The sequence below is a fragment of the Gadus chalcogrammus genome, chromosome 23, assembly GCF_026213295.1.
Source record: "Gadus chalcogrammus isolate NIFS_2021 chromosome 23, NIFS_Gcha_1.0, whole genome shotgun sequence".
Taxonomy (NCBI): Eukaryota; Metazoa; Chordata; class Actinopteri; order Gadiformes; family Gadidae; genus Gadus; species Gadus chalcogrammus.
This window is the reverse complement of record NC_079434.1, coordinates 12,466,788-12,488,727: the sequence shown is the minus strand read 5'-3', so window position 1 is coordinate 12,488,727 and position 21,940 is coordinate 12,466,788. Positions and strand designations below refer to the sequence as shown.

Sequence of the window (21,940 nt, the reverse complement as noted above, 5' to 3'; positions counted from 1 at the left end):
TTTTTTAATATGCTTTGAAATGATCAATTTTGACTTCAAACATACGATCCCAATCAGTGTAGATTCCCTGTGTCAACACCCAAACAATGGGCTGTTAGGTTGAGCGACGTAAGTCGTTTGAGTTGCCTATGAGCATATCGAAACCAAACCACTCGTATTCATTGTCTGCTGTTCCAAGAGGTAGATGTGGAAGAGGAAGCAATAAGCGAACCTTAAAAAAAAAAAAAGATTCAGATCTTGTTTGGATTTAGCAAATTGCATCAGAGAATGTTGACCGCAGAGAACATGCCCTGAACCGATACCGCTCTTCGAAAAAGCGCAGAAGGGATTTGGCACCGGAGCAAACTGAAAAGTTATGTATTTATTTTCACCGTCCAAAAGCTCCAAGAAGGAGACAGACAGCAAAGAAAGAGGAGGAGGAGGAGGGGGTGAAGTAGAAGGAGCAGAAGAAGATGGTTTCCAAGAAATTGTTTGTATAAGAGACTGATGAAATAATTGACGTGTGCGCGGCGCTTCAGATAAAAGCCCCCAGCCCCCCGACGGAAGCAGAAGAAACATAAATACGCGCTCATCGCGTGTCACAATATTTGACTTGAAACACTCCGGCGGCCCAAAATAAGACGGACTGAAAGAAAGCTGCTCGGGGCTTCAGACGGAACGGGGATCTGGGGCGGATTTATTTGTTCAATAATCAGCCAGCAACCCCCTGTCCCACTCCCCACTCCTCCACCCCAAACCCCCCTGACCGCCTCACTGTCCCGGGTGTGGCTCGCCGTCGCCCGGGGGGTGGGGGTGGTGGGATGGTGGGGGTCGGTGGGGGGTTAACCGTAGCGTGCTTTGTCGTAGGCCAGGAACAGTCGACGGATGTTGCCCAGGCATCCGGCGGCGGCCTCTTGGAGCACGTCGTCCGTGGAGCCAATCATCACCAGCAGGGGCTGTGGGGGGGGGGAGCAGAGCGGGGGGGGGGGGGGGGGGGGGGGGAGAGAGAGAGTGTTGGCAGGGCGGCGTTATCAGAAACGAGAACTGTGAGCTGCCACGGCCGCGACAGAGAGCCGCAGACACCAGACACGCTCCCTGTTCCTCCAGTCACACCACGTTTGGAAAAACGTTCAATATAATAAAATGAAATAAATCTTCACACAGGGAGGGGGAAGTTGGCGGTGTCAATTTCTGCCTTCCACGCACATCATGGAAGTGATTATGAGGCCGGTCTGTTCATCAAACACAAAGTTTATTATATTATTGCATTAACCTTGATTGCTCTAATCAAATGACCCCCTTGTTAAAAAGTGTAGCCAATGTCTTTACAGTGCATAACGGGGCATAACGTGTACGTGCCAGTGCACATATTGTGTGTGTGTGTGTATGTGTGTGTGTGTGTGTGTGTTGGTGAATGTATGATGTATGTGTGTATGTGTGTGTGTGTGTGTGTGTCCCATTTCAACCTCTCCAACCATGCCTGGGGAAAAGGGGTTACAGCTGTGAGCACACATGCTCTTGTAAGTTGGTTCAGATGAAAGCCAAAACGGGGCAGGCTCGACATTCAAAACTGGAGCACCATCCGTGCCACACGTACCGCCTGTTCCAGCACTCCAAAGGTCCGCTTATATCCCACCATTACCACCCCCCAGTGTAACAGCGGAGGTGTTTGATCTCATTGCAGAACAGCCTTACGTGTTCTTATTCAGCTTACGGAATGTGTAGCGCAGTAGGTTCCTTATTTATATCAATTTCATTGGACTGCTTGAGATGGTTTAGAGAAGCTACGCACTGCGATCTCTATCTACACGGGGATGCGTGCCCGTCTTCATGTGATGCAGCACAAGGACAAAACGCGTTGGCTGGTACACTGTTGTTTGTGTGTGCATGTGTGTGTGTATGTGTGTGTGTGTTTATCTTGAGGTAAATGGCTGCATTTGGTTTGCGGGCAGTTGGGGAGGGCAAACAAAAAAAAAGAAGAGTAAATTAGAGCACAAACACTGTGCTGCAATGGCTGAATCTAAATCTGTTCAATGTGTTCCCCTTTCGTGAAATCCCAATGGTGAGCCATTGAGATTTCCTGGGACACACTTGCAATTATAGTGGGTACTTTCGTGTTTACGTCAATAATCAACCAAAGGCCAATTTAAATCCGTAAAGTAAGCACTTAAGTTAGGAGTCCTAAATATCATCTTGTACTGTAAATATGCTTAATGTAAGGCAAATTGTGCCACTTTGGAAGTCTCAAGGCCTCAAACAAATTTTGAGAAAGAATGAAGAGGGTGTCTTGACTAACAATCGCATGTTGCAGCAGGATTTGCGGTCATGTTGTGAGCAGCATCTGAAATGTGTTGCATTTGGTATATCGGTGCCGAAATGACAAATCGTTTGCCATCCTACAAGTGACAGAGCAAACACGCGGACGTGGGACCACAGACGATCCCCCTTTAGAACCAAAGAGTTTCTTTGTAAACAAATGTCATTTCTATGGAGGTTAGGCTGGCAGTGATTCCCTGTGATCTGTCTCTCGCAGAGCCGCGCTCCCTCGTGGCGACCCCTCACCCCACGGCCCCGTCTCTGTTGCACAGCTGACACCAGACATCCATCCAGAGGAGGATGAAGTAATGAGATTCCTTGGTCTCTGCCATGTTAACAAAACAGACAATGCAACTCCTGCTATGAATTGTCATCGCCTAACGAGGCGCCGGGAGACATCTGCTGTTTCTTCGTGTCATGTCTCCTTGAATACAAAGAGAAAAAAGAAAGAGACAAAATAAAACAAAACCCAGATTGTCTTAGGACACCAGCAAACCAAACAGCTTTTTGGTTTGGTTTGACCCCCCCCCCCCCCCCCCCTGTCTCGTGTTATCATTACGTTCATAACGCATGTCGGAGGCCGAGACGCCCAGAGGACCCTTGACCCCCGTCCCTCCGTGTTACATGCAGGGCTTACAGGGGCTGCTGTGCACATTTGTGTGGTTAGCGCCCGAGCCACGGAAGCGGAGAGAGGAGACATTCCCGGAATTTTCTGCTGGAAGATAAATAGTAGAAAAGAAAACAGATGAAGGACGAGGCGAAGCAACCCCTTCTGCGCACAGGAGCACGGACCGGGCCGGCGGGCCTAATGTACGGTGAACCCACAGAAAGCTGAGAAAATAAGATCGCTCCCCTTGATTATAATTGTATCATTTCTGTGAAAAAGAATGGACTGTGTGGGCCAACAAGTCCCAGCTCTTCCCTGTGCACTAAGGTCATGGAGTGTATGCAAAACATTTACCAATGGATTTTTCGTTTTTTTTTTCTCATAGGGGTTTTTAAATAGCATTGCAAAAAAGCCTCCTAAAGTAAACTTACATCCACAGGCTCCCGAAAAACATGCAGTTCGCTCAAACAAGCAATGCTTGTAAGAGGAGAGGATGCCTGCAAAGTGCCAGAGGGCTGCACTTTTTTTTATTTTTTTGCCAACCTCATAGCATGTTATTCAAACGCAGCCAAATAAGTTCTCTCTGGAAGCGCGCTGCCCGGCTAAGATAAGTGTGTCTCTCTGTCTGTGCCGTTTTCCCTCCTCCCAGCTGGGATCTCGAAGAATATAATACGCTGCTTGTTAGATATTCCCTGACTGCGGTAACACGAACACTTGCCTCACGCTGGAGAAATGAATCGCGAGTCTGAGATCCGTAGGAGAGCTCCGGTGAGTCCTGACCTCCGAGGGGAGAGCCAGGGAGCACGCTTCCCCCCCGGCTGATTTTTGGAAGGTGTCCGCAAAGGAGAAGGGAGTAGGGAGCATTCTGGAAGGGGCCAAACGTGTTGCGGTATGCGTGTACACAAATCACATCGTGCACAGAGGCGTGACATTGTTAAGTGCAACAAGTTCTGCTGCAGCTCCCTGCAGGAGTTCTGGTTTAAACCCCCTAACCTCCCCCTAACCCCCCCCCCCATTCCTTCGCATTGCCATGGCCTGACAGCTATTATGGCTCTTCTGGTGCACCTCGTACCCCTTCCATTTTACATGTTTCAGGCTCCCATGAGTAGGCAAACGGCACTTGACGGACAACGGCGTTTAGCTGAGGCTAAAGGTGAAGTAACTATGGGAAACCGAGGCAAACAACATTCCCTGCTGCCTCCGTTGGGCCAGAGAACATTTACGTACACCAACTGCTCTTTCACAGGAAGAAAAAGATTTAAGGAGCAATACAGGAAGATGGAAAATCAGGGTGTGAAATAAATACCCAGCAACTGCCGGGGTGTGGGGTACTGTGGGGTAATTGTTGGTTGGGGGTGGCTCAGGTCACCCACTACCGTGTTGGGGAGCTTTTATGATTGGCTGTATTAAGGTCTGTGTAAGACCTACGGTGAATTTCATTGGGCCCATTGGTGTCATCTCACCATGGCTGACGGTCAATTTCTCCCTGGTTTTGGAAAATCTATAATTGCACACGGTTTCATAAGCGGTGGTTGAAAAATCGGAGAGATAGAAATAAACTCCTACCTGGCACCTTAGCCAGTAGAGAGCAAAAGCTGCACTTCATCAAACGCTGATTTAAAATGTCAAAGTATTAGGCTTACGAATGAGGCTCCGGCTCTTTCAGACAGAAGGCCTTTGCAGCATCACGCCCGATGCCTCTTGAGAACACTGTAGTCAAAACAGTGCAGATAGCCTAAATAGTCTGCACCATCGCCACATCCACAAGCTGAGACAAACTCCTGCTAAACAAAAGGGCTATGACTAATAAATCTAAATAAGGAAAGAACACCGGACCGACGTGTTTTTATTATTTGGATGTCGCCTGACCCAACTCAGTTTAGACCTCGCCATCGCAAAAAGCATTATTGCCCAATCTTTTGCTCTCTGGGCCTACTGTTTGTCATTCAAGGGAGGAATCCATGAAGAAAATCCAATAGTGAGACTTTGAATCTTTGAATCGGCACTGGGGTAGCAATGTGCTCAGAGCTCCAAGCATTTTTTCCTTCATTAAGTTAAAAGAATGAACATATCCTGGGCTGGCAACCGCTCCAACATGGAATGCTTGTACTTGGAAATTACCAATAATTGCATTTTGCAATTTTCACCAATTTACAACACAATGTTCCTTCGTATGAAAGGGTCCCTTTAATACAATGAGCTGGCTGAAACTGTCTGGGAGAATTTATAGTTTCTGCAAACACTCCTCGGTCCTGGGGAAGCGAGGTAGAGCCATGTGTTGGTTTTGTACACAGGCGAAAATGAAGCACATCCTTATAAAACTGTGAGATATCAAGCGTGGATGTTAAATCGAACCGGGCAGGCAATTCATCAATGGAAAAAGGGGAGAGGGGGTATGTGGTGGGTAGGGGGCTGCACACTCTCCGTCCAAGTAGCCAAGAAATCCCTAAACTCCCATTCAGAACAAGGCTAGCTCTCATGGGTCCAAGAGATTTCCGCCAAGCAAAAACAAGAGGGAGCTCCCAAAGCATTGAGTGGAACAAGGGAGGAACAAAACAGGTGTGGGTGCCCTCAGTCGCTTGTATACACAACATGACGGTGAGAACGGGGAATGAATGAGATGTTACATGTCCCCAATACAAATCCTTGGTTTAGAATAGTAGAGTATATCCACGTATGTTTTTCTTACTTTGCTCTATCCAGAAGATGACTGTTAAAGACAAGAGTCAAAGAGATTCGGTAAAACAGATAAGGTAAGGAATATCCCTACTATGCATTATCTGTACCTAAAAGTCTTTGTTTTTCACTATTTTATTATTGAAAGTATGGGGTGGTCATTGTTGCTCCAGATGAATCTATTACTTTCTGAGTTTGGAGCAAAACAAAACAGCACAAATATCAGCAACAACAGTTGATATCAGCTGATTCCGATCTGTAATTACAGTAAAACTCTTTATAATACTTTACATCAATTCAACACTACAAATATTTATTTTTATATTTCTTCATGATTGACAATGTGCATGAGCAACATTTTCAAGACCATGGAAATGGCAAAAATAAATAAAATAAAGTAAAACCTCAGACAGGTCACTGATGTGTTTTCCAGTGTGAAATACTTTCTTTTCTATGCTTAATTTCCTCCGAGACTCTTAGGGGACCCGGCCATACACCATTAAGTATGGTAGTGAGGAAAGGTACTTACTGAACTAAATCTGGCAGCGGGAGAGACAGAGTTCATTTGCTGCAAGAGATTGCTCAAAATCATACCCTGCTTGCGGGTGGACATGTTTTGAGAGCTCCTCAATGGCACTGAAAGGCTCCTTGAAATATTGCTGCAATAATACCCGAGGTAGTAGAAGGTTTTAGGCCCGGCAGTAAATAAGACGCTGCTTACCAGCTGCGCCCTGCATTGGTCCTGGTTGAACACGTTTGCAGCCCATTCTGGACGGTAGGAGATCTAGGTCATTCTCTGTCGTGACATCGGCCCGTATATCACCAAATGAACAGAAATATTGTTGTGAACCATTTCCCTCAAAGAGAGATTGACATGTCCTAATCCCACCCCGCTGAGGAGGTAAACATCAGTCCGTCCATCTGTCTGTCTGAGTCGCTCTCTCTCTCCCTCCAGACTGGAGGAGAGGGGCCAGGCCGAACCATGAGCCAACTTGTGTTTAGTTTCCAGGTTTGAGATTAGGAAACAAATGAAAAGAGCGCAAATCAGTTCTGTGGCAATTAGGCTCTTTAGAAGTCCCAAAATACGTTATGCAGGTGTGGTGAACTGGCACGTTAATAAGGGCAGAACAAGAGAGTCGTATTCGAAAGGGCGGTATGCAGTGTGAATGGCCACACACGCACACACATACACAAACACACACACACACACACAAACACGCCTGTGGGAACAAGTAGATTAAAACAGGGAAGGACAACTTCTCCAGTTCTTGTCATGGTGCACACTACAAAAAACAATGGGCTGCATGACTTTTGCAAATTGGTTTGCCTTTCTGGAACACCCAATGTTGGGTCCAGCTACCAATTATGGTTGGTGTTGAACCACTTGGATTTTAACAGTGGATTGAGCTTAAATACACAGTTGAATGAACATGGGAACAAATATTTGGCTGCGATGACAAAAGAACCCTGCATCATTATTTCACAGTTGGAAGTGGACTAAAAAAGAAAAATACCACAAAAAGTGTTTTCATGTAAAAATGTTTGGCACACAAACAAATTTGAGAATAAGACTGTTGTCTCTGCATCTCTCTCATGTACAAAGATAAAGAACAGCTCCGAGGCAAAAACAAACAAACAATGTTTTTATTTATGGATAATTACTTTTAGATTATCAGTATCAAAATCGTAACCGTGAAGATAAGCTCACTGCAGCTGCAGAAAAAAACTAAAAAACGAAACACATACAAAATAAAAGCATGACCAATGACCAAAGCACTCCTTGGCCTCTGAAACACATCATCGCTGCATTGCACCCAGACGTCCAGGATCGGCCCTTAGCAACGGTTACCCCCAGCTACAGCCCTTTGACTTGTGCTGCGATGGCATCTAGGTTCTAGCGGTGGAAACGGCACTTCGCACACACTGGGCCTGTTTGCTTTGCTGAACTCCCATGACGGCCAGAAACTGGAGTCATGTTTCCGCCACCGAATAAAACACTGCTTTGTTTCTGCTCCGCCGGTCAAAGGCTCTGAAAATAGTCACAGCCTTTCAACGTTTTATTAGCCAGCGTTTTAGTCACACGTCGCTTTAAAAGGGGGGGGGGGGAGGGGGGTTGCTCCCTTCTAAGTCACTTCCCCCAGCACAACAATGACGGACTCAGTCCTAAATCAACACAGCGCAGAAAACGAAACAAGTGCCTTGCGACTGATCTACAACAAAACAAACAAAAAAGCGGATGAAAACCTGTTTGTTTGTGATTTGACCACCTTGGCCGCGTCCCAAGCAGCCCTACAGTAGCCAAGCAGTAGCATAACTAACACCCCCTGAACGGGGGCACGTCGTGACCGCTCCTTACCTTCACCACTCCGCTCTCGTGCATGGTGATGCAGTTGTTGGGGCTCTTGGACAGCTGGAACAGCGCCTCGGCCGTGGCCCGGTGCACGGCGCGGTCCTGGGACTTGAGGTAGCGCACTAGGGGGGCCACGGCCCTCACCTCCCCGAACGACTCGATGTTGCTCACCCACATGCAGCAGCCGGCGATGGCCTCGGCCAGGTGGCGACGGAGCCTGTCATCGGTCTGTGTGTGGGGAGGGAAAACTAAATTAAGCATTGGAACCCCCGGACCACTAAAGGCTAGGCTGTCAGAGGAAATAGCCAGTGCTGCGGTGGGTATTGCCTCTCTAGATCTCTGCAAGAGACCCTCATCCATCATGCCTCTGCTCATTAGCCTGGCTAGCCCTAGAGAAAAGGTTGCTTGATTGTCTACAAAAGGGACATTGTATACGTTTGGTTTGGCGGTTGCTTGTTGTGTGTGTCTGCCGTTTGGAGGTGGCTGCGGTGCACTCACTGTGTTCGTCAGGTTGGCCAGCATGGGGACGACCCCGTAGTCCGTGATCACTGCCAGGTTCTCCTTGTCGATGGCGATCTTGGTGATGGCAGCGCAGGCGCTCGCCAGCACTTCTTTGTTTGTTGACTTCAGCAGATTGACAATCAGTTCCATGCCGCCGACGAAGGAGCGCACCATTTCCCCTGCGTACTGGAGTCCAAAGGGGTTGGGTTATCAGACGGTGCACTTGCTCACATGTGAAACAAAGAGTACCAAAGAAAGGAAAGAAGGGATTCTATTATGGGTAAGGCGAGGAGGTTGGCAGGAGTCAAGCAGAACAAAAGACAATAAGGGATAGGAAAAGTCATTTCATCAGCCTCGGAAACAATCAAAGTCCAATCAATGCAGATGCAAAGCAGAGGTGAAACACTGCTCCGTGACGCGGTATTGCGTTACACACTTGATGGAAAAAGGGTCGTCAGCATGCCAGACAGGGACTGCTCCAGCTTATATTTATCGCCGGGCATGTGTCGCTGATCCATCATGATCCGTCTATAAAAGGCCAAAACCAAGAAGAATGCTGTGGATTTCCTTCAAAGCGCCAGCAAAACATCGCCCGGTAAATATGACGACGGCCTGGAACGCAAATTTCTCATCCCGTCTGGATGGACGGCGCGAGCTGTTGACGTTTCTGTCAACGTCGCTTCCTGTCCATGTCGCTTTGTCATGAGCGCAGAGGAGGGAAACATAACATTAGGGCTTGGCGGGGGGCCTTCTGGGGCTTTGTTCCCAAGGTTAAAGCAGCAGGCAGAGCGGCGGCAGAGCAGCCCTATGGCTCCGTGGCACCAGAGGGCCCTGGCTGGGCGCTGGCATCACCGCCGGCCCAGCCACTTATGGGGGGTGTTGACCGTCCACGCTGAGAGACCGGCGGAGGCATCGGGAGGAGAACCACATGGGCAGAGCGAGCACGGCTTGGCCCATTGGCCCGTTGATTAAAAATCACAACGGGCCAAGGAGGGAGGGAGACATCTAGGTGGGTGAAGGCTGTAATGTTGAGGCTATGGAAATAGAACGAGAACAAATATCCCCGGAAGGCATGCAATTACGGATGACTGAATACAAATCACAAAGCGAGCCTAATTTGGGTACATTTCAACATCAATCTAAGTGTCCAGCGCTGATGGATAACACACGGCTGTACAGGACATCGAAATAGATTCCAATTCATGTACGCTATATATGTCCTCCTCATGATCCATATCATGAGAAAGGAAGCAGCCGCTCATCCTCTGAGATTTCGTACAATAACAAGTTTGGGCGTCTGATGTGTGTTTTCTTTTGCTCTGCGGATCCTTTTCTTGGTAGAACTCGTTGCAGGGCCGTTTTCTCCCCAGACACAGAGCCCGGGCTGAGATCAGGCCAGGGCGCGGCCTCTCTATTGGCCCCGTGATGCAGTGCCATGGGGTGCACTCGGTGTGTGCGTGCGTGCATGTGTGCATGTGTGTGTGATTGCGTGCGTGTGCGTGCGTGAATGTGTGTGTGTGTGTGTATGTGTGTATGTGTGCATGTGTGTGTGTGTGTGTGTGTGTATGTGTGCGTGTGTCTGTGTCTGTGCATATGTTTGTGTGCATGTGTGTGTGTGTGTGTGTGAGTGCGTGTGCGTGCGTGAATGTGTGTGTGTGTGTGTGTGTATGTGTGCTTATGTGTGCGTGTGTTTGTGCGCGAGTGCCCGTATGTGTGTGTGTATTTGAGCGTGCGTGTGTATGTGCGTGTGTGGCTGCATGTGCATGTGTGTGTGTGTGATTGGTTTAGGGCAATAGGGCTGTAGCCAGGCGCTTCACCCAAGGGACAGACACCCACCCACCCACCCGTCCATCTGCCCCCCCCCCACCCCCCCACCCACCGAGCCACAACCAGGAACACAGGAAGCCCTTCCTGAGGAATACTGATGATGAGTGGGGCCGGGACTCCCAGCGACAGAGGAAGCCATCCCCAGCCACCAGCTGCGACAGGCGAGCCAGTATCTCTTTCAAAGCCTGGATACCCCCCCCCCCCCCCCCCCCCCCCCCCCCCCCTCCATCCCACTCCATTACCAGTCTCTTCACGGTAGAGGGATGCTCTGTCACTCTCCTATTGGTTTCTACTAGTCCTTCTCATGTTATCCTAGCATGAAATGTTTAGGATGGGATGCATTCCACACAGCGGTATGTCTCTCAAGATATAGAAACCCGGGAGACAACCTACAGAGTTAGTCGTCCATGGACCAGCACCTACCACCCGCCGGTGGTTATAACACCGAGGCATCGGTTGCAAAACGGAGCTCCCAAGGTCGGGTGAAAGTAAACTAGACGTCCGGTGCCTTTCATCGGGTTGGGTCATTAGGACTCTGGCCGGGCTAGGGATACACCCTAATAGCGTGTTTCATTACGCTGACGTTTGGTTGGGGAACCAAGGGGGAATACGCCTGCAGCGGCTGGCGGGCCCACCACTACGCTTGGCCGGGACCAGAACAAACGGTCGTGGCGGCGGCCGAGCTGGCTGGACATGCCGAGCTACTGGGTCAGTGTGTGTGTGTGTGTGTGTGTGTGTGTGTGTGTGTGTGTGTGTGTGTGTGTGAAGGCTGTGCCTGGCCGAGGCCAACAATAAGAAGCGTCCAGCAGATGCATTTATAGCGCCGTCTCGCTCGTGACTCTAGGGGTGGACGCTCTAAACGGAACCACATGGGGGGATTTTTTATCTAAATAACTACCGGGCCGAGGCAGCTGTATCATGTTGCTCAGCACTTGCCATCGAGCTCCTGTCTCTCTCTTAGTCTCTCTCTTTCTCTCTCTCTCCGTCTCTCTCTTGCTCTCTCTCTCGCACTCTCTCGGAGCAGGAGGAGGAGGAAAAGGAGGGAGGACCCAAAGGGCATGTTCGTGTGTTTCTACCCCCGAAAAATTGGCACGATGACGTCCAGACAAACAGTGTCAAACTTTGTTAGCGTTCTACGGTGGGCCCCGGCTCCCTCCGCGCCCTTCACTGGCCTGCCATGCGTTGTTCTGCTGCAGACCTCAGACCTCTCCACCCCCCTGCCCCCCTCCCCCATTCTCCAACACCTGCCTGGGCCCAATTTATCCGCATAACCCTGACCAGATTGTCCCTCTGACACACTGTTTACCCTAATCACCGCGCTAATCTAATAGAAACAACATTCCCTTTGTACTTGGACGCTAGGCGAGCACCATGTGCATCAAAGAGCCGATGACATGTACCTGGAATACCTCTTGATGGACGACCAGTGCTGCTGGGTAACGTGAAGCCTCATGGCACATGTGACGCGGGTTGTATGGAAATGATCCACTCCAACAGTGGGGTCATAACAGTTGTGCAAAAAGTCCCTTATGAACGAGTGTGGTCTGAAATTACCTAATCAACGTTGATCTTTAATCGGAAGGCGATCAATCCACCCAGCGTACGTGGCCGGCGAAAGCACGAGAACAGTAGCGGTCATGTTTTGAACTGGAGAAATGCTCTTGTCAACATGTGGAGCAGGCATGGGCGTTTTAAAATGTTTCAAAAGGAGTCCCAGCGTGTTAGCCCTGCGCTTTGCAAAAAGCCTGCAGAGCCTACGTACCCCGCAGCATGCTGAGCACGGATCCGCAGCTCCGACACCGAAAGCCCCGCCACAGGATATTAGAGTCTCTCCTCTCTCTCTCCCTGCAGTCTGCTGCTTCGCTCGGCCCCCCCCAGCGCAGAACGCTGTGCGGTGCCCCTTGTTTTTTCTGTTGGGCCCCGGGTTCATGTAAGCCCCCCGCTGACACACTCTGCCGGCCCCCGCCCCCTCCTGAAGATGGAGAGCGTGGAACACACCGGGGAGCTTCTTCAGGGGTACAAGTACAGCTTCTGTTCAGCGACTGGGAGGCCGGAACACCCTGATACACAACGCTCCCCCGGACCCCCCACCCCCCCCCCACAACGACCCCCTCCCCCTAACGCACCCCCACGGACCTCCCACCCACCGGCCTGATGTTTTTCCCCCTCGCTTAAAAAAACAACACGGATCCTGCGGAAGATTAATCGTTTATCTGTGTGCTTTTAAACGTTCTCTCTCTCTGCACTGCTCCCATGGGCAGATTTCAATTACAGATGAGCGAGTGCCGTGGAAAATCAGGGAACAAACGACTAAAACATTTCTGCCCTGGCTGTTCTATCCCCCCCCCCCCCCCCCTTCCGGCCGTACCTTTGTGTTCTGGATGCACGGGCAGATGGCCCAGGCAGCGCTGGCCTGCACCTCCACCCCAGGGTTCTTCAGCAGGGACCAGAGGAGACGCACGCCGTCCAGTTTGTCGATGATTCTGGGGAGAGGAAGAGAGACACACACATGGAGATCGAAGTAAGAGGGAGAGAGAGAGAGAGCGAGAGAGAGAGAGAGATCGAGAGAGAGAGAGACACCCACAAAGAGAGAGATTGAGATGAAGAGACAGTCACAAAGTGAGAGAGAGAGAGAGAGAGAGAGAGAGAGAGAGAGAGAGAGAGAGAGACGAAGAACGGAAGGAAGAGGGGAATGAAGAGGTCAAGTATGTTAAAAACATTCAACCGTTGGCACGTCGTGATTAAATACGCCCTGACCCCTTCATTGATCATATTCCAACACTCGGTACAGGAAGTGCCCGCTCGCTCCCTGTTTTCCAGCTCTTTTTGATCCCACCTGTTTCTGGACCCCTGCGCTAACCTCCCCCTGCCCGCAGAGCGTGATGAAAGGAGCCGTCCATAAAAAGCTCTCCATCACAAGCTGCCTTCAGTTCCCTGTCCTTGTGCTCTCCAGACGCAAAAACGCAACCATTGTCTCTTCACTCAAACCCCCACCGTTCATGCACACATACACACACATTGCCCACCCCCATGATAAACCTCAGTGTTTTTTCGGGAAGGGGGCAGAGGTCAGCAGGTAAACATCTGTGCGTAGTACCTCGTACATGAGTGCATAAATCAAGCTGGCGATTTTATAAATAGAATCAGAGACAAACTCGCCGTGTGTAGGGGCGGCTTGTTTTTTGACTCGCATATCACCGACCCCCACCCTCTCCTAGTAGCGAAAAATAAAAAAATACAACTGCAAAAAGAAGAAGGTGGATCTCTTTCCAAATCAAACACAGCCAGAGACAGGTCCCTCTATATTTCATGCGGCCCGAGTGGAGTTTACTTAACCGTGAGCTGTATTTCATGCTGCATACATGATGGCCGTGGAGGCCGGCTGCAGCCAGGGCTCTGGGAATCTAGGGGGCTGGGGGGGGGCGGGGGGGTTACGCCACAGTGCGGCCGTCTGTCTGTGGTATAAATAACATGCAACGCGTTCCCCATGTGCTCGTCCACCAACAAGGCCCACATTGAAACGCCGTCATAATTGCTTAAACACTCCCTAATCACGGTGTCTCCGTGACTGGCAACGAGCGAACCTTCATCGCCGAGGCGTCCGCCCTCCCCCTGACTCCCCTCGCCGTTTGTCTGCTGTTTACGCATAAATCAGTCTGGAGGCGGGCGGGGGGGGGGGGGGGGGCGGAGGAGAAGGGGGCTAGAGATGATTCTCTTCATGGGTTTGCTTTACAACCAGACCCCAAGACCAAGAACCCAGCGTTGCATCATCTGCCAAAACGGTTCAGGGACGCTCCTGGCAGTTACGAAATGCGTTAGCAGGAGAAAACAACAACCCCAAGACCTGAAAGACGCAGCTGACAGAGATGGAGTTTGAAGTGCGCATCGCAGAGTCCTCAAGGAATCGAACAACGCATGTTTTTTCACGTTGCTACATGGGATTCCAGCGCGGTAGCAATACGTCTTGTGACTGATCGAGCTGCTTACCCGTTTGAGAATACCAAAAAAAAGAGAGGGGCAGGGGAGCAAAACAACAACCCATGTTTTATATGGAAAACTGCAGTCAGGGGTGTGTTTTTGGCTTTTGGTAGTTTTGGATGACCAGCGTCAGAATGATGATGAGAGAATAATTGCTGTTAAAAACACACCGCTACTTGAGTAATGGCTCTCTGTTGGCAAGATAAAGCCATACGTAACAGCGCTGATCTCTTGCGGCGTGGGATTGTGAGGCAACGTTAAAGATATACACATAACATCATCGGCCTCCGAATAACCAGACTACCGACACACTGTTGGCCGGCCAGCCAGCGAGTGTGCTCCATCACTGGGAAGCTGCGAAAGAAAATAAAAACACGCAAACACCTCGGGCAGTGTCGGTCTGGACCAGGAAGTAATCAAACATGAGCTATGTTAATTGCTCGGCCAACTACTGTACACATATGTGTCTGAAAATAAACCACAGCCGCAAGACACACAAAAAGTGCCTGTGGCAATAATGACTTTCTGTCTACGGACTAAGTGTGAGTGATAAAAGATTACAAGACCTGACCTAAATATATACGTGTGGCGTGATAGAACATGAGAAACTCTGCCCGGCGACGGCAGGGCCGCCCCGTGTTCAGCCTGGCTGTTAAACTCTGAACTGGCCTCATATTCTCAACCATGCCCTCATTGTTTGTCTTGCACCCCTTCACTTGCTGCTTCCTTGTAAATACAATCAGAGCTGACCAACATTTTTCCTAAAATAGCTTTATTTGTGTCCATGTCTGGCAGGTCTGAAATAGTGATGTAGAGTGTGTGTAGTGCTACATGTTAAAACTAGGACATTTCAGCCAGGGTTCAACCGCTGTTACCAGGCGCGGCGAACACAGAACAACCCAAACACGGACAGTGTTTTTGTTCTAGCCTCGAGGTTCTTGGACAGGTCTCGCAGAAGGTATATATTTGCCTGACCAGCGACAGTGGGCTGCAGACCACAGTAAAACGTCAGGGATTCGAACCACAAGCTCTGTTTAACACAGCAGGTACAATAAACGGCGCCTTTGCACTCCGTCATTAGGCGGCGTATGAAAGGTGTGTCATCGCCTGTTGATTTCCCAGGTGAACGCTTCACACAAACGGCCATGACGGGTTGATGAGCAGTCTTTGCTTTCTGTCGCATTAACAAGTGACCTCATGGGGGCAGCTGTAGGGCAAAGTTTGAAACCAATTCGGTAAAAACAAAGGACAGGAGCCATCTAGCGTTTTTGACAACCACTGGAGAGCAACGAAGAGATGGCTGGATTATGTATAGGAGGACACTTACGCCATGGTATCTAGATCTGCAGCGCAGGCCCCCACCGCCCTGGTCACGTTCACAAGCAGTGCCTAGGACAGGTGGTAGAGACATACATAGACAGATGGAGAGAACCCGAGAGAGAGAGAGAGAAAGAAAGAGAAGGAAGTGGTACAGGGAAAATACACAATTGAGAGAGACACAGCAGGTGAGGCAAACACAAAGCCACTTATTTTTTGCACACTTCCATGCCAATGAAATATATGGATATATTTTTTCAAACATTGAAAAGTCAACATTAATCTGACATTAATCTGTATTAAAAAAAGGAAAAAGAAGAAGGGTACAAAGGTTGACAAACAAAAATGTCTTGAAGGAGGTGAATTAATATTAATATAATCATTGGTAGTGTACAGTATTGTCCGCTATAGAGCAACAGAAGATGTGGCGGTGGACGTGATATTAATATTAATATAATCATTAGTGTACAGTATTGTCCGCTATAGAGCAACAGAAGATGTGGCGGTGGACGTGAGCCTGCCTGGTTGGTTCCCGTGAGCAGGTTCACCAGAGGCTGGATGCCGCCACTCTTGCGGATGGTGACCCTGTTGGCAGCGCCCTGGGCACACTCCCCCAGAGCCCCCACCACGTTGACCAGCACCTCCTCTGGCTGGTCCGTCAGCAGGCCCACCAAGATATCCAGTGTCTGGTACTCCTGGAACCTGCAGGAGGCACCAGGGAGGGGTGGGGCTCAGTCCTTAGTTATCACGTCACCCAGCTCATTGAGAAACCCACAAAACAAGAGCAACGAGAACACAGGATTATAAGAGACTGAAAAGACTGAAGACCTAAGCAACCAGAACAGCATCAGATTGCCTAGTGCCAACATGCCAAAGTACTCTCACAGGCTGTGTTTTCCAACGACCGTCCTGGGGTACACAGATCTCTTGACCCGGTAAAGAGAAGCCATTTTCCCACGGTTGCTCAGGGCTCCCCTAAGCATATGCTTTGCATGACTGAATGAATTTTGCTGTGGCTTGGAAAAGTTCATCGATGGGATTTTGGGCAGCTCGGGACCTGGTGCTGCATGCCAGTGCAATAGAGTAGTAAACTTCAGTAAACATTTTTAAAATGGATAAAATGTGGTCACAGAAAACCCCAACAAACCACTGGGCGAGTTCTAAGGGCATGTACTCGGGCTCTTTATATTTGCAGCCTCGGTTGCTGGCCACACGGGGCCGTATGGCTATCATGGATGTCCAAGGCCGCTCGGTTGCGGCCGGCTGCCACTGAAACACAGGAATATTCGCACAAAAAAAAAATTGCGCTAATGAACGCTGCCCCTGGCTAAGCTAACAACCTTTCAATCCCCTGCCAAAAACAGAGAAACAATGGTTCATTCTATACCACCAGCGCCTAAGTGTCATCCGCAATAGGCTGCACAGTACAGTTATCTTGTAATCGTTAGTTTAACGTGTGATAAATGGACTGCGGGGTGACGGGTGTTTATGTTAGGCCGATCCCGAGTGTGGTAATTACGCGATGGCGTGGAAGAGCGCGGCGGAAAGCTGCTTGAAGGCGGCCTTTACAGCAAAAGCGCCGGGGCACCGCGCGACTGGAGGCCTTATTAAAGCATGTCAGCAGACACAAGAACCACAGTGGGGCTCCTGTGCAGCAGACGTCTATGATTGATTGTCTTCCCCTTCTTTTTTCTCCCTTCTCCCTGCTCTCATTCATCCGCAGTAACAGTAACGAATGCATGCGGTGGTGCAGGAAGCTTGCGTGCTGTCTTTTATGCCAACAGGCCCTTCTGGTTGGCCAGCCCTGGGAAACAAAAAAAACAGGAGGCCTCTGGGTATTCCTAAACAGGGTGGGTGGAGTCTCCCCCGGGACCCGCCAACACAACGTAGTAATCACGGGCCGTAAGCAGGGAGCCAGAAGACTTTCAGTTGTGTATTAGCGAGCGTCAGGGACACTTTTCATCTCATTGTACTAGGGAGAGAAGAGCAGGGTAGAGAATAGCTTTGGATTGATGAGAGATTGAGGTTTGTCCGTTGCGAGGCCAGGAACCAAGGTGGGATGGAGTGGCATGGCTGGGATTTGACAAAATAAAACAAACGCCATCTTGACCTCACCAAGTAATTATTGTCTTGGCAATGATGCTCTGACACATGGCAGTTGGTGGTTTTCCATTGCACAGTTGTTCCGTCACTCTTTTGTTCAGCCGTCTCGTAGTGCGTTTGTGTGTGTGTGTCCGTAACACCCCCGGCCACATGTTGATTCCCCCATAAATCTATTTTTTTTTAATTCCCACGTAACAATGTGTAAACGTTTCCTAACAGGGCTTTAACAAATGTGTTTTCCCCAAAGTCCACATAACTTTGGCACAGGTCAGCCTCTATCTGTAATATCGGGAGTCCTTTTGGAAATCACCAGCGTTAGGGCGATGGGCACCTAAAACAAACACGTTTAAATTATGAATGCAATTACATTTCTGGCCATCAATCACCTCCCATTCCGATGCTTCATTAATCAGGCAAATGGCTAACACATGCATGCCTCCGAATCAGAAGCAGAAGTCTCCCTCTCTAATCCAAGAAATGTGCACACCACCCTTGAAGATCCCTCACGCACAATGTATGCGCTGTGTGCAACAGCAGCACAAAGGTCTGTTTCGTTGGACTTGCACGATGCAGAAAATGACGGAGAAAAAAAATAAAGAAACCCACTGCCGAGTGAAATATATTCCGAAAGGATTTTCATCTAGAAACTGCGCAGGGCCTGTGATTGATTCTGAAACGGGCACACGCTCGGCAGTAGCTCTCCACGAACAACCTCTCCGCTGCCATTAGCACACTTTCCCTCTTTTGACAGTAATGGCTCGGCCATTTTATCCAAAGCCTTTCAGCTGACCTCCATACTTTTCACGCGATTTAAACAAGCCTCTGACCACCCCCCCTAAAAAAAAAACCATAATAACTTGAATCACATCATTTACACGAGTAGACGCGGCCAAAATCTCAACAACGCCGATATCCGGCTCCCAGGATCCAAACTGCGCCTTGCGTATCGCCTGCTATGGGCCCTTTGTTTTTCTCTCACGTTTGCGTCTACGTTAAGTGCATTATTAACCGTAATGAGAGGGAGGGCAACCTTTAGAGCCGTTTGATGATCGTAAATGATGTGTGCCCGCTTGTGGTTTACATGTGGTGAGCGGTATCATTATCATCATTCCTGATATTATTTCATTTATTGAGTGCTCCTATTTTTTGCATGCATGGCAACACTGTTATGAGTAATTACACGAAGGCATGAAGCCCGAACTGGGAGCAAGTGTACTAAGGTGCCATATTAGTCACGGCCCGTGCAGTTAACTTGTTTTATGGCCATGCCAAGCTGCACTCAGAGGGCTTTCCAGTCTCAAGTTATTTTTGTTGCTATTTACCGTGTCTTTTGTTAGCAACTGAATTGGATTCGCAAACATGGTGAGAGAGCCAGCCGGCCGGATGGTGTGAAAGCTGCATTTTCATTTGCTGCTTGGACCATTTAGGTTTCTGTGTGAGTTTATGAGTACTCTGCTAAATAATGTAGTCGTTCCCTCTTCTTTTTTTACTTTCCTTCATGAAATGATCATAGGGATGGTTATATGTTCACCTAGTTTTTTTTATTTTACTGGCATGCAACTGAAAATGAAATCCTCGCTTAATTTAATGTGGCAACACAGCGCTTTATTTAAATTGGGCGGCCTTAACTAAGACTCTCTAAATGTAGGATATCATCGTGTCAGTTATGATATACGAGGTGTCGAAAGATTTGTGTGAACCCGACCAAGCCTTTTGTTACTTTTAGAATTCCACTGCAATTTGAATCATCCCACCGTTTCTGCTTTTGAAGGGAGATCTTTCCACATAATCCTACCTTAAAAAAGATAAATCGCAGACAAAGACAAAATAGATTCACAGACAATGTTTTATCAGTGAATTGGCTCGTTTCTCGAAAATTTGCTTAAATTTATTATGAAGTTATCTTGGTATTGAATCATTATGTGTGCCTAATATCTTACCACGTCTCACACTGAATAAGAAAACAAAGGCTGTTAAAAGGTTTCTCAACATGAGCACCAATGGAAAGACATTGGACTGCCAGGGCGCAGTCTGTAAGCCCTACTTAATGCTGAGGGAAAATATTGGGAAAAAAGAAAAAGAAAAACAGGGGACTGCCCTAGAACTGCTCGCTGTTAAAGCGACCGGGGTGAGTGACACTTTTAAATCTAGGCCATACATGAAATCCTTATAGTCTCCGTCAACCTGCTTCGCCTCAGAGACAACACTCAAGCGATCACAGATTGATTCTTTCAGCGTTTCATTTGACACTCCTTGGACGTGTGGTTGTGTCTCCAGCCTCTCCTCAACCGGCAGAAAGCTAAACCCTATCGAGTCAGCAGTTTGAAACCTTGTCATTGTGTTAATGTCGACAAAGAACACAAGTCACCGGCAAAGCGTTTTGTAAATGATTGCAGCCCGATCATTGCATGTTCAAAAAGTAACATTGAGCCGTGGATAACCACTCCCACCAGACACCAGAAAACGTGGTCCAGAATGAGAGGGAGATATGAAAACATCTCGAGAATGGAAACATTCAGACAGCTAGTATCTGAACCAATGTGAGATCCAGGAAAAGCAACACATGCGATCTTTGCACCGCAAAAGATTTGACTATGGCCTTAAAAGTTTCTTTGTGGCATGACGTTTGTTTGAAATGATTTGAAACGAAGGATAAAATCCATCCACCGATAACTCTGAATCAATTGCGTCTGTGAGAATGGTGAATGGAAAAGGGAGGCGTCTGTTTCGCGATACTTGCGAGGGATCTTAGAGTGGAGCCTCTACATTTGAAATAACCATAGTTAGGTCGAGGCTTTTATTTTGAAATAATTATAAATAATCACTGACCAATTACCAATACTATGTCGATGGCTGCACTCAAATGTTATAGAGTGCAGGTTGAAATACATCATCATCTACGTACACCATTATTCGCTTCATTAACTAGGCGGACCGCGAACCCAACTTAGCAAGTACTTTGTCCAAAAATTGTTGGGAAATGTAAGGGAGATGCTTATTGAAATTGCTAATTGGTATCAACTCTTACCCCGAACTGAGGCATGTGTGATTGCTGCTCTTGCTCAAGGGATTTGTCATAGTCAGACTTATCCGTAACCACTAATTACAACCCACACACACGGTTATACATCATAGAACCAGAGGTTATTCAATACCTCAAGCATGTCAAAAGTGCACTCGTTGCTACTACAAGTCCATTTACTACATCCGCTTACGAGAGAGCGAGAGCAAGAGAGAGGGAGAGAGAGGGGGGGGGGGGGAGAGAGAATGGGACAGAGAGACAGTGTGTTTGTATTTGCATGCTTGTATGTGCATAAGAAAGCACATTTTGCAACACAGCATCTGGGGAGTTTGTGAATGTGTGTATGTCCACGTGCGCGTGCACGCGTGCGTGCGTGCGTGCGTTCCATGTGCGTGCAGTTGCCTGTCCGTGCGTGCGTGCGTGCGTGTGGTTCATGTGTGTGTGGTGTGCACGGATGTGTGGGCAATAATTAATGAACAGCATAATAACATAAGGCCCCTGGAACTCCAAAGGATCCCCTACTTAGCCACGTTCTCGATGCTGATGGAACACTTCCAGATGGCCCCAGTGGTGGCGGCCAGCAGCTGTTTGTTGTCGGCCTTGCTCAGCAGGGACACCAGTGGCTTCAGGCCCTGGTACTGACGCACCAGGTCCCGGGTTTGCTTTTCCTCGGCACACTGGAAAAGGAATGAACAGCATTTAGTGACTAAGCCTCTACGTGGATCAGAAGACCACCTCGACAAATGACGATGGTGCAGGATCGTCAGCAGAGAGAGTCTGCAAACCAAACCAGCTACCTTGAAGATGGCAGGGCTGGCACAGTGCATCTGGAGATACTCATTGTACCGGTTTCAGGTTGGTCACCAGGGACGTCACCTGCCCTCGCGTGATGCAACCATAGATGCCCTGTAAGACAGTGAAACGGAGACATGGCAACCGACCATCAAATCATCCCAAATAACTTGTATCTTAAACCAAACGACTTTACTCTTGTGGTTTTCGCTGCACCTTGACGACAGTGGACACCCACCTCCGAGGCACACTCCTGCAGGGTGCCCACCACGGGGATGAGCAGGTTCTCGTGGGGGGACTTGAGCAGCCGGGCCAGCAGCGGCACCCCTCCCGCCTGCCGGATGGCCTCCTTGTTGCGGGTGCTCTTGCTGCAGCTCCACAGCGCCAGGGCCCCGCAGCGCGCCGCCTCCACCTCCTTCTCCTGCTCCTCGCTGAGGGTGGCCGCGTCGGGGGCGCAGTCCAGCAGCTCCAC

General features: G+C 49.0%; 1 protein-coding gene across 1 annotated transcript in view; it reads right to left on the bottom strand.

Annotated features, from left to right (window-relative positions):
* Nucleotides 1-821: 821 nt before the first annotated feature.
* Nucleotides 822-21,940, bottom strand: part of odad2 (outer dynein arm docking complex subunit 2) — a 42,054-nt gene continuing 20,935 nt past the window's right edge. Inside the window, 10 exon segments of the mRNA XM_056584472.1 lie at nt 822-935; nt 7,935-8,156; nt 8,427-8,615; nt 12,625-12,739; nt 15,562-15,623; nt 16,073-16,253; nt 21,199-21,353; nt 21,474-21,527; nt 21,529-21,582; nt 21,707-21,940. Coding sequence (XP_056440447.1) covers nt 822-935; nt 7,935-8,156; nt 8,427-8,615; nt 12,625-12,739; nt 15,562-15,623; nt 16,073-16,253; nt 21,199-21,353; nt 21,474-21,527; nt 21,529-21,582; nt 21,707-21,940 — 1,380 coding nt within the window.